This window comes from Notamacropus eugenii, chromosome 6 (assembly GCF_028372415.1).
Source record: "Notamacropus eugenii isolate mMacEug1 chromosome 6, mMacEug1.pri_v2, whole genome shotgun sequence".
Classification (NCBI taxonomy): domain Eukaryota; kingdom Metazoa; phylum Chordata; class Mammalia; order Diprotodontia; family Macropodidae; genus Notamacropus; species Notamacropus eugenii.
The window spans coordinates 2,976,284-2,988,922 of record NC_092877.1 but is presented as its reverse complement, the minus strand read 5'-3'; the positions used below and the strand labels follow the sequence as shown (position 1 = coordinate 2,988,922).

General features: G+C 47.3%; 1 protein-coding gene across 4 annotated transcripts in view; it reads left to right on the top strand.

Moving 5' to 3' along the window:
- The window catches only part of PTPRJ (protein tyrosine phosphatase receptor type J), a 170,248-nt gene that overhangs the window by 122,284 nt on the left and 35,325 nt on the right, over positions 1-12,639 (top strand). For all 4 annotated transcript variants that reach the window (XM_072617498.1, XM_072617495.1, XM_072617497.1 and 1 more), the window contains 2 exons: positions 10,159-10,177; positions 12,259-12,489. In XM_072617498.1, the coding sequence (XP_072473599.1) occupies positions 10,159-10,177; positions 12,259-12,489 (250 nt within the window). The remainder of the gene's footprint in view (positions 1-10,158; positions 10,178-12,258; positions 12,490-12,639) is intronic.

The following is a 12,639-nucleotide window of genomic DNA, read 5'->3' as shown; positions in this document are numbered from 1 at the left end:
AAAAGAATGTCCGATCTGAAAGGGGCCCTAGGCATCACCTTCTCTAACCCCCTCCTTGTAGAGAGGAGGGAATGAAGACCCTGAGACAAGTGACTTGTCCAGGGTCATGAAATCAGCTTGTGGCAGAAATCTCTTCTTCCTCCTCCAGTCTCTTCTCTGCTGCCTCTGAGCTGCCTCTACTACTCTAAGTTGTTTCCCCCACTGTAGGATTTTGGATTCCCAAAGAAGGTTCCCAAAAGATCCCTAGTAACTTTGAATGTGGCGTATTTATTCCAGTCAAACTGGGCTGGTTTTTGCCATATTCTCACAATCAGAATAGCCTCTTGTGTTTTGCGTTTCTTTTTGTTTCCACTTAATTTGAATTTTTATTAGCAGTTTATCAAAATGATCACTATTGCTTTAAATACTCATTTTGAAAAGTTTAGCTATTCTCCTAAGTGTGATTTTTATTACATAGCAACCGTGGGCTTTTGGAGTTGGGAGGGAATTTAAGAATCATGTAGACTAACTCTGTTATGTTTCACATGAGGAAACCGGACCCAAATCAGCAACATCTCCTAGAGAAGGCAAAGGGGCTGCCCTGCGTTAGTCCAGGGAATTTCCTCCCTGGGCACATCTGGTCCTAGATCAATGAAATCACTGGTTCAGTCACTGTCCCTCATCTGTGCAAAGGTCTCGTGCAGACTGCTTGGGGATACTAAGTACTTTAAGGACTAAGTGACTAGCCTAGATCATACGCTTAACTAATATCTGAGGTGGAGTTTGAATCTGGGCCTTCCTGTGGCCATATGATGACTAGCTGAAGGTCTCCTAGTAAGTAGGAGATCTGGGACTCAAGCCAGGTCCTCCAGCCTTCAAACCAAGGTTTTTTTCTTTTTTTTTGTCTTCCTGTTTTGTGATCTGGGGTTCTGAACAATATTTGGTGGGTTTTGACCTTGGTGGTACACATCTGAAGTGGTTCTCCTAGGAGGCTGATTGCTTTTCTACTCAATTGGAGCAACTGGTTGTCTGGAAGAATGACTCGTGTCCTTCTGCCTTCCAACCTGGATCGTCAGATGTTAGACAAGAAGTAGAAGGCACCTCGAAGGCCATCTTGGCTGATCCCCTTGTTTTACAGATGAGGAAATAGAGGCCCAGAGAGGTTAAGCAGAATACCTAAGGTTACATAGCTGGTAGTTGAGAGAGGCAGGATTTGAACCCTGGTCTTCTGGACTAAGGAGCCACTGGACTTCTTTCTTGTTAACAGTCACTTCTGCCCTGAGCAGCTGAGGCCAGGCTCGTGCTTTCCTTCTCTCACCCTGGCTGGCTGGATTTCCATGCTTGGGAGATTTAAGGAGGACCTCTGGCAAATGGGCCTTCTTGGCACCCTAAGTGGCTCCCCAAGCCTTCATTTTTGGGGTCCCCTCAGCCCTGCAGAGAGCAGTTGGTTATTGTGCAGTTGATGATCAGAGCTGTTCTCCAGAGTTAGCAGCTGGAATGAGCCGACCTGGCTGATGTGGGGTCCATGGGGGCCTGCCTGCCTAAGCAGCATGGCTCCCTAGAAAGGCACGAGGCTGAAGGTGGGAGCTCTCTTCCCCTGGGGCCTCTGAGAAAGCTCTGGGAGTCCAGGTGGTGAGCAGGGGCAGGGCACATGTGGAGTCAGTGAGAGGCCATTCTGGGAGCTGCCTTCCCTTGCTTACAGGGCAGTTCTCTCCTTGGATGGGCAGAGAGAGATGGGGCTCCCTGGGACCCCAGGGATGATAAGCATATAGATGCTGGCCTAGCACTTGGATGTTTACCAAGCATTTACTGTCATTCAGTCAGTGGAGTGTACATTTATTTGGGTGCCAGGAGCTGGCACGAGTGAAAGCCACCCTATCTTCAAGCATCTTCTGGTCAATGGGATAATCTTAGCCAGCATGTACAGAGCTCTGGAAGGATCTCAAGGCTCTTCACACGTCGAATTTGATCCTCATAATAACCCTGGGGAAAAGGTGCTAGTGTTATCACCCCCATTTTACGGATGAAGAAAGTGAGGCTTGAGAGGGCTAAGTGATTCAATGAATGTTACACAGCTAGTAAGTACCTGAGGCAGGATTTGAACTCAGGTCTTCCTGATTCTAAGTCTTATGTCCTAGGTAAAAATACATACACACTAGTTTTTTTTTAAAACCAAGGTAATTTTTTTCTTTAGGAGAACGCCAGCAACTAGGGGGATCCAGGTTGAACCATGGGCCAGGAATTGGGAGATCTGGGTTCAAATCCTGGATCTGACAATTGTTAACTCTGAGACTTTCCATAGGAAGTCACTTCTCCTCTGTGAGCCTCAGTTCACCCGTCTGTCATATGGTTATGAGCTTGTGCTTTATAAATTTGATCGTTCTCCATGAATATAGGCTTTCTTGCTTTAGTAACATATCAAATGCAAACGTGGCCAGCCCGGAGTGCCAAGCCCTTGCCTGCCTGTGTTTGTTCTCTGCCTGGCTTTCGTGTCCGGGGGACAGTCACAGCACAGGTGGTTTTTCTCCTCTCTGCCCACTTTTCCCTTTCATGAGGAAAAGGTTAGGACTCCAAATCTGACTAGCCTGTGATCCAGTAATGGATCACAGTAATGGGCCTTTTCCCAACAGTCAGTTCTGTTTGGGAGTGGGAGGTGTAGTGGCCAAAGGGTCCTGGAATGTCAGATTGGGAAGGATCTGAAACCTTTGAGGGGCACCCCTTTCATTTCAGAAATGGGCAATGACTAGCTCAGGGTCACCCAACCTGTTAGTGGCCAAGCCAAGACTAGACCTTGGGTCTCCTGATTCTTGGGACTGGACATTTTCCTTCCCCCTCCCCCCCACTTTCTTTTCTTTTTATTTTGAACTTGATTAACATCGCATACAACGAGTCCTAAGCTCTTTCCCTTGGGCTATGGCTCTGCTTCCACCCGGGTCCCCTCTATCTTTGCTGACCTTTACCCAAGGGAGACTGAGAGGAGGAGAATGAGGGCATGAAGCTACCTTGGACTTTACAAAGGAAAATGTGCTTATTCCTTAGCACAGAAAATGTTAGATTAAAAGCATGATGTGCAGCTCTGCATATTAAAAAAAAATTACATCAGTGGATAAAAATACTGCCTGTCACACTGTGTGGGGGCTTAGCTTGGGAGTTATAAAGGACCCATTGTCTGTCACCCATTCTGTTACTTAGTCACTTATTAGCCATCCCTAAAACCTGAACCTTCAGAATGGAAAATGCTGAAATGCAGCTCCTCATTAATACCTAGACTGCTCTGGGCGCTTCACCTGCAGACCCCATGGCTTTGTGGAGTAGGGAGGGGGGGACGCCAGGCATTTCTAGCCTTTCTTTTGGTTTGAGTGCCTGCACTTCATTCAGGGCGTATTTATTAAGCTTAAAAAGGAGGGGAGAGAGGGAGAGGAAGAGGGGGAGGGAGGGAAGGGGAGAGAGAGAGAGAGAGAAAGAGAGAGAGAGAGAGAGAGAGAGAGAGAGAGAGAGAGAGAGAGAGAGAGAGAGAGAGAGAGAGAGAGAGAGAGTGAGTGTGAGTGTAGTGAGGGAGTGAGAGTGAGTAGTGAGGGAGTAAGTGAGAGAGAGGAGCATGCGGACCTGCCCTCCAAGATCTTACTGTCTAATAAATGAAGTAAGGAATTCTGATGGGAACATCTGAGGAGGCTGAGCAAGGTGAGCAGGGGCAGATCAAGGCAGTCTTCTGGGGGGGAGCAGTCCCTAGCTGGACATGGGAGAAAGGAGGATTTCCATGGACAGAGATGAGATAGTGTGTCCCAGGCAGGGTAGATGAGTCTGCAAACAAGGCAGGAAAGGTAGGGGAGGGTCTGTAAAGGTGAGGGAAGATCCCTGACTGTAGAGCCAGTGGATGTGGATTCGAGTCAGGACAAGGCTCATTCCTGGGCTCACGGGTTCTCACTTGACTCGTGAGGGTGGGATGGCCTTCCAGATGTAGATCTATTATTCTGATTGTAGATACCCACTTTTCCTGGACTATGTTAGATAGAATGTGAGATCTCTGAAGGCAGAGACTAATGTTTTTTGTCTTTGAGTCCCCCAAGCACAGTACAATTCCTGACATGTAGGAGTTGCTTCATAAATGCTCATTGGTTTAAAGTGTAGAGTTATTTGAAGGGAAACAAATAGTGTGGAATAAAGCTGGAAAATAGATTGGAAACAGATGGAGGGCACTGAATGCCAGACTGGGATGTTTTTGTTTTACGCTGTGGGCAATGGGGAGCCACGAAGGTTTTTGAGCCCAGGAGTGACATGGTCGGACTGTGTATTAGGAAGATTATTTTGGCTGAGGGCCATACACCAGGTGGATTAAAGACTGGGAGATGCTAGAAGCAGAGAGGCCAGTTGGGAAACCCTTCCACTGGCCCAGTCTTGGGGTCCAGGGCACGGAGAATTGATAACCCAAAGGTTCTGAATTCTTTTATAGAGACCAGGTGGCACATGTGGCAGGGATGGGGAGGGAGGGAGGGAGGGAAGGAAGGAATGGGAGCTGTTTTCAAGTATTTGTGGAAGACAGTGTAGACTTGTTCTGCTTGGTCCTATAAGGCAACTAGGTGGCACAGTGGGTAGAGCCCTGGGAATAGAGTTTAAACCTGGCCTCAGACACTTTGGTGTGACCTTGGCCAAGTCACTTTACCTCTGCTTCCCTCAATTTCCCCAATTCTAAGGGGATAATAAAAGCACCTACCTCCCAGGGTTGTTGTCAGGATCAAACAGTATCAAAGCACTTGATATACAGCAGGTGCTTAATAAATCTTCTCTCCTTTCCTTCTGTTCTCCGTAGGGCTGAAGCAGGAGCAGTGGTTATTCAGGAGCTGCTGAGAGGTAGATTTAGCTTTGGCGGATGGAAGAATTATTCTTGACAGTTGGAGCTGTCTGCCAGGGGAGCAAAGGCCTTGGGGAGCGGGCGGGCCCTCCTTGTAGTTCTGCCAGTGAAGCCTGGATTGGCACTTGGCGGGAATATGTGGAGGGGGGAAGCCCAGGTTCTTTGTAGAGATTGGCAATAGGAGACCTCAAAAGTGAGGAAAGAGCCAGAGATGATGCCAGGGTTCTAGCCCGGGAAGTAGCAGTAGCCATGTTGTCACTAAACAAAGACAGAGTTGTTGAGTAGGTTTGAGTTTAAGGGGCTGAGCCATTGTGCTCAGACTATGACTGGCCCAGGCCATGTGCTCAATAAATGCACTTTTGGCAGACATGCATTTGTAGGCTCAAAGGTTTTCAGGATACTTTCCCCATAAAATTCCTGTGAAGCATGTAGCACAAATATTTTTACTCCCATTTTACAGAGGAGAAAACTGAGTCCTGCTGTCTTAAGCAACATACTTAAAAATAAATGTTGGAGCCAAGACTTGAATCCAGATTTCAGGTCTAGCATTCTCTCCTTTCCATCATACCACTCCACTGCTGACTACGTGGTTAGGGAAGAGAATTCACCTATTCTGTAAATGAAGATTCTCATTGAGTTTGTACAGTAGATGGCAAGCAGCAGTAGAGCTGGGGAACTTCACATGACTCGGGTATGAATGAGAGGAGGATCCAGAGGCCAGAATGGACCATTAGCAATTCTGTAGACTTAGCAGAATTTGACTCTCATGAAAAGATGGCCTTCCCCTTCCCAACAGAATGATGTCCCTGGGAGACAGCTGTGTGTGTGTGTGGTTTTGTTGTTCTTGGTTTTTGGGTACGCCTGGTGTTTGGCACATAGTAGGCACTTTAATAAGTGCTTGTTGAATTTCTTTTAGCTCTGGAATGCACCTTAATCACTTCGTTTTGTCTAGGTTATTTGGGTGTGTGTGTGTGTGTGTGTGTGTGTGTGTGTGTGTGTGTGTGTGTGTGTGTGTGTGTGTGTGTGTGATGAGTCATGGTCAGGGGGGAGATGACAACTAAAAGTCACGAGCAGCTGATATTCATGTAGCGAACATCAAAGGCGCACAGCTGCGTTGGGCCAGCAGGGTCCTTATCTAGTTATTGTGCAGATAAATAAATGATTGGCAGGTTGAACAATCCCATTTAGTCTTTACACAAGTCCCTGCAGGTGTTATTTGTATCTTATTATACTTATTAATTGTTTATCTTACCCTTAAGGAGAGTGAGGCTTCCATGTTCATTGGCTCACTCAAGGTCACCCAGTCAGGATTCAAACCCAGGTCCCTTTCCTCTCCACTCTTCTGTCTAATACCCCCATCACAGAGTGCCTCGAGTATCCTGTTAAAGAAGGGATCTTAGGAGGTAAAGAAGAAAGGCACCCAGTATCGGGAAGGAGGACAAGTCCCCCAGTTTGCATGAGTAGACAAAGGGGGCATCTGTTCTCCTGAAATAGAAGGGTGGGGGCCCCACGGCCCACAGATTCTGTCGAGTTGGACTCTGTCAATGGCCAGACTTTGTCCTCACAATGTCCCCGCTGTGACTGGGGACTATCAGTTACTGTCAGTAAAGGGAAAACCCCCAGCCCTTCCCCTCCCCTCCCCCATTGGGTCCTATTGGCCCATCTTGGTTTCTACATTTGCATAGATGGCCAAATTGGGTGGTGGGAGAGTGAGGTTCAGAGGTGGATACTTGGAAGCCACAGACAAGTAAGCCATGTCTATGAAACTGGCTTTTCGGAGGTACTAAATAGTAGTTCATTCTGGTCTGTTCTGCTCTAGCAATTTTTCTGAAAAAGATCTGGGGGTGTTAGTGGACTACAAGGTCAAGATAAGTCAGTTGTGTGGTATGACTGACAAGAAAGCAAATGTGATTTTGGGCTGTGTCAAGACAAACATAATGGTCTCAAGAGGAGACAGTTCTGCTGTCCTTGGCCTGGCCAGACCATGTTTGGAGCATTGTATTTAGTTCTGGACACCACACTTTAGGAGAGGCGTTGAGCAGTTGGAGTGTCTAGGGGAGGGCAACCAGAATTCAGAAAGGCCTTGAGTCCATGCCATGTGAAAATTGGCCAAAGGGACTGGGGCTATTTTGGATATCCTACAGAAGAAGACACTTGGAAGTGGAGTGAGCTTTCCGGAAGCATCTGAAAGGCTATACCCTGGAGGATGGCTCAGAATTCTTTCTGCTGGGCCTCAGAGGGCAGAACTTGGAGTAATGGGGAGATGCTCCCAAGAGGCAGAGTTAGGATTGGGGAAGGGAAACACTTCTTTGCCAGTGAGCCTTCTAAAAGTGCAGTGGGACACTGGGCTGGAGGGGCGCCATGTTTGTTCTCTCTTCTCTGGAGGAATTCAAACAAAGGCCAGAGGATCCCATAACATAGATGGGATTTCTGTTTAGGCAAGAGCAGCTTCCTGAGGTGCTGGCAGCATAAGCAGCTACTTTCAAGTGACTGGTGAGTGGTGGTGAGGTCATGCCAAGGTGGGATTGGATGGCAGCCTTCACTCTGGTCCCTTGTCTCACCATCAGAACTTTGCAAACTTGTATGTGTTGGCCATTGAAGATGTGTTTTGGGGCATGAGGATTTTGTGGGGAAGGGCTCCTTCTTTGCTCCTAACCCACAGAGGCTCTTTGGGTCCCCTCTGAAGGGGAAGTAAGTGAAGCCATCCCTACAGGAAATGCTACGGGGAAGGCCTCCCGCCAACTTCTCCTTCTGCTGCCACATTTGGATGCAGTGTGAGAACACTTGAGTGTTTGAAAGTGCCCCCTTGTACAGATTTGCTTTGACCCCTGCTCCTGACTCGATGTAGGGAAGTCAGGCCTTCATTCGACTGATTGTGGAGGCGTGGTGGCAAATTTTTTTTAAAACTTTGGGCAAATTTTTGTCACCTCTTTAAGGACCTCAGAGATCATTTGGGCCAGAGGTTCTTAACGGGAGGTTTGTGAACTTGCTTGTTAATCGTATTTTGATAACTATATTTCAATATAATTTATAATTATACTGGAATTTTGTAAGACTATATTTTATGCATTTACAAACCTGATTACGAGAAGGGGTCTGAAGGCTGTGATTCTGGTCTCATTGATCCCATGAGCTAGTGACTTGACCTCTTTGGGGTTCAAGGTCCTCATGTCTGGCAATGAGAGTGTATGGCCAGCTGATCTCCCAGGTCCGGGCAGTAACAAAATGCTCTGACTTCTGCTTTCATTTCATTGATTTTAAACGGCATCACTTGCTGCCATCTACTGATAGGAGGAAGGAAATAAGGCAATGGGGAGTCTGTCCCCCCACTGGAGGGTAAATTTAATATTGTCAGTTTCAATTCAGTTGAGCAAGCACTTATTGAATACCTACTATGTGCCAGGCATTAGGCTTGGCATTGTGTATTCAAAGATGAAATCAAAATTGTCAAATTGTCCCTGTTTTCAAGGAACTAACATATTCTACTGGGACAAAACAGTAACGTGCACATGACTTAGTATGTATGATAAGATAGATGTGGAATAAATACAAAGTGCATTGGAAGGTCATAGAATATTAACCACTGCAGGGATCAGGCCAGGCCTCCTGTACGAGGTGGCCCCTGAACTTGGCTTTAAAGGAAGCCTGGTATTCTAAGGTGAGCGGGAGTTGCTTGAGCTAAGTAAGTGACATGATCTGTTCTGCACGTTGGGAATATGGACTTGGCTGCTCTGCCAGGATGTATGAGAGAGAATGTGTGAGAAGATGGTCAGTCATGTGGCCAATGAGGGATGACTCCGCTGGTACCTCCCAAGTCAGGGGCCAGGACATAGGGTGAGTTAGAACCCTGGAGTGGCCTTTAGGGACTATGTGCTGAAGAGTCCCAGGGATGGCAATCCATCTGTATTGTAGGAGGGAACTCCTGAGTCAATGAGACCAGAGATCCATTTGAATATGCCTGGCCTGCCATTGCTCCTGGATGAGGAGACTCCCTCCCATTGCTGGTGGAAGCTAGAACCTTCTCTGCTCCTCATCCTCTTAGCAGCTTGTCTAGAGAAGGAGTCAAACCCACAGCTGCTCAGTAGTGAGTGAGGTCTGAAGCAGATTAAAATGTAATTGGGAAATACTGAACAAAGTAAATGAAAGTATAATGCAGCCCAGGGAATTTGTGATTTTCTAAGTCAACATGCCACCCACAGGGAGCCTCGTGGACTTGCCTTTGGACTTTGGCATGGCCCCCAAACGCTGAAAGCTTGGATGATTTGCCCATGTCGTTCAGCTGCCCTTGGTCAGAGTGGGACTTGAACTCAGATCCGCCTGGCTTTGAGGAGAGCTACAGCTCTGTCCACTCAAAAATGTAAAGGGGGGGAGAGGTTTCTTCTCACACTCTGCTCTGGATCCTTTGAAATATGGTGAGAACCAGAAGTGGTTTGCATTGAGTTCATCTATCTCTTTCCCATGGTCAAGGTTTTTCTCTACCTCCCATCTCCCTGGGCTAATATTTTGGAAATGAATCCCGAGGTTCTCTCTGCCCCCATGATGGTGCTGTGCCAGGGAGGAGAGCAGCAGGTAGGCTGACTGCAGAGCAGTGGTGGACTGGGAGCCACCTCTGCTACACCTCTCCTGTGTGACTTTTCCTCTCTTAACCTTGGCTTATTAAAGGAAGGGGTTTGACTAGATCATTGAAGAATGAGCTCAGGAGGTTCCCAGTGTTTTTTGTTCCTCAAACCCCTTTCAACAACAACAAAGAAATGTTTTGTGACATCCCTGGGACTCATCATTTCTGCATGTATTTGCTGCTTAAGAGGCCATGAAAGCATTTGTCGCAGGGCCCTCTTGGACCATCCACTGAATCAGTAGAATGGGAACTGCTGGAGGTCATGGGATCATAGATCTAGAGTTGGGAAGGAATGTAGAGGTCCTCTAGTTCAGCCCCCTCATTTTGCAGCTGAGGAAACTGAGGACTAGCCAGAGGAGTGACTTTTCTAAGGGGCTACAGGTGTAAGTGGCTGAGCCGGGATCTTAACCAGGCCTCAGTTTCAGAGCCAGATCTTTTTGTGCTGAATCACGTTGCCTCCAAGTCCGGACCCAACGGTCAATGCTCCAGTATTTGCTGGTTGGGCTTTGGGATGGATTTCTGAGCTGCAGTGCTAGAGCCGAGAACCTAGAGCTAGAAAGGAGCCTTTCTCCATCGTCTGCCTCCAGCCCTGGTGCGGTGCCAGGCTGCGCCGGCCCCAGCTGGGAGGCTCGCAACTGCTTTTTTTCTGCTTTGCATTTTCCATAGCCCAGCGGTGCGACTGATTTCCTTTTTTTCTTTCTTTCTGTTACAGATTGCAGTTGCAGGTGACTGTAAGTACCATTGTCTTTTGTAAATATGCTGGCCACTTTCTACTGCCTCCTAATGGAGATGAAGGGGGATGCACGTTCACTGGAGATCACAAAGCCCTCACACGTTTTGGCAGATGAGTCTTTCTCTCTTTCTTCCTCCCTCCTTCCCTCCCTCCTTCCCTCCCTCCCTCCCTCCCTTCCTCCCTCCCTCCCTCCCTTCCTTCCTTCCTTCCTTCCTTCCTTCCTTCCTTCCTTCCTTCCTTCCTTCCTTCCTTCCTTCCTTCCTCCCTCCCTCCCTCCCTCCCTCCCTCCCTCCCTCTCTCCCTCCCTCCCTCCCTCCCTCCCTCCCTCCCTCCCTTCCTTCCTTCCTTCCTTCCTTCCTTCCTTCCTTCCTTCCTTCCTTCCTTCCTTCCTTCCTTCCTTCCTTCCTTCCTTCCTTCCTTCCTTCCTTCCTTCCTCCCTCCCTCCCTCCCTCCCTTCCCCTCCCCTCCCCTCCCCTCCTCTCCCCTCCTCTGCCCTCCCCTCCCCTCCCCTCCCCTCCCCTCCCCTCCCCTCCCCTCCCCTCCCCTCCCCTCTCCTCTCCTCTCCCTCCCTCTTCCTCCCTCCTTTTCTTTTGCAGTTTGGAAAACCAATAAGGTCTAGATTTTGCTCCTGTTTTCACTTCCTTTTCAGGGTCAAGGAGACCCAGTTCACCAAGTGGCCTTTTGTAATTACAGTAGCCTATGTGTAAACACTTTTAGAATTCCTGGATGGTTTCTCTCTCTTTTCATTAATCTGACTGGCAAATAAACCAAAGCCTGTGGTGGGTGCTTGAGTCCCTGGGACCAAAAGCAGCTCTACGGACCTAAAGGACAAAGCAGTTAGAAGCCCTGGGATGTATGCAGGAGCGAGGCTAAAGTGGCTGGGGTGGGGAGAGTGGGGGAAGGGGCATCAATCAACTGATTAGGATTTAGGAAAAATTCTTATTGATGATTTTTTAAAAAAATGCGGCTGTCACTTCACAGTGACTCTCTCAGCCTATATAGAATTTTTCTTGACAACATAGACAGGCATTTCAGTAAATAAATCCATACACTATTCATATCAGAAAATGAATGCCTTGTTTGCACCTGTGGTCTAGCCGCTTCCATGCTGAGACACAAGAAAATTGTATTATGGCCAGACCTCTATTATCCTCCTGTTCACTACTGCAGTCACCATGCACATGGTTCTCTTGGCTTGACCTCCTTTGCTCTATATTGATTTAGGTAATCTTTCCTGAATTTCTTTGAATTCTTCATATTCATAATTTCTTATGCCATATTCCCATTATATCCACGTATCTCAATTTGCTTAACTTTTCCCCAATCAATTTTTGTCTAGAGCAAAACTTTCCTTCTCTATCTGACCTCACTGGGGCATAGTGGTTGTTAGCTCAAAATGATAGCCTTTAATGCTTACAGACTGCTTTGTATGCTAGCATGCTATCTTATAGGACTTGGAATTGTGGGACCTGGACTTGACTTCCAGCTCTGATATGCACTGATTGTGGGACTGCAAAATGGGGGCAGTGATATGTCTATTTCAGGGCTATTGTGAAGCGAGTGTGTGTACTCAAAACTCTATAGAAATGGAGTAATGGTTACTTTGTACTTGATCCTTACCACAACCAATAAGATCGATGCTGTAAGGATTCTAATTTTCCACGTTATAGATCTGGAAACAGACATAGAGAAACGGTAAATGATTTTCTCTGAATTGCAACATCTTGGAACACCCACAGATGGAATTTGAATCCAGGACTATTTCCTCCTTATTGTCTTGCTTCACAGTTAATGAAATCCTCCCTGTTGAGAAGCTAGTCTACCTTAGTGAGAGGCAGTTCCAAGGGGGGGAAAGAAGTTTCTGTTTGGGTTTAGAGAAGACCAATTAGAATCCCAGTTCTGCTACTTGGGACTTAGACTCTCTTGGCTCTGGTTTTCTCATCTGAAGGGAGTGGACCAGATGCCCTCTGACATCTACTCTACCTTGAGGTTTATTATACTGTGACCATCAATGATCTCCAAGTTCCATGGCTATGAGAACGGAGGAGATACCATTGTTTTGGGTCTTGTTTCCTGCAGGTGTTGAATGCAGTCCAATGACTTTAAGTTCCACAACCACTGAAATTGACTTGATTGATTTACCAAAAAACTTGTCCATCAGCAACGTGACCAGCAGAGGTAGACATGTGTCCTGGAGTATCCAGTCTGATGGTGCAGTGAATAAGACCATTGGGGGGCTGAGCCCTGGGCAGATGTACCAGATTGAGTTGAAGGATGATACCAGTATCTGCTGCAAAAAGTGGTCAACACGTAAGTGATGTCAAATTCTTTATCTGCAAAGGCACCCTTTAGTGATTCAGTAGGTGAAAGACTGCTCCTGCTGCCCAGAAGAGCCAGGCCTTGGTTTAAACCCTCGTGGAACCATAAGCTCGGCTCCAACTTGAAACTCTCATGGTCCAT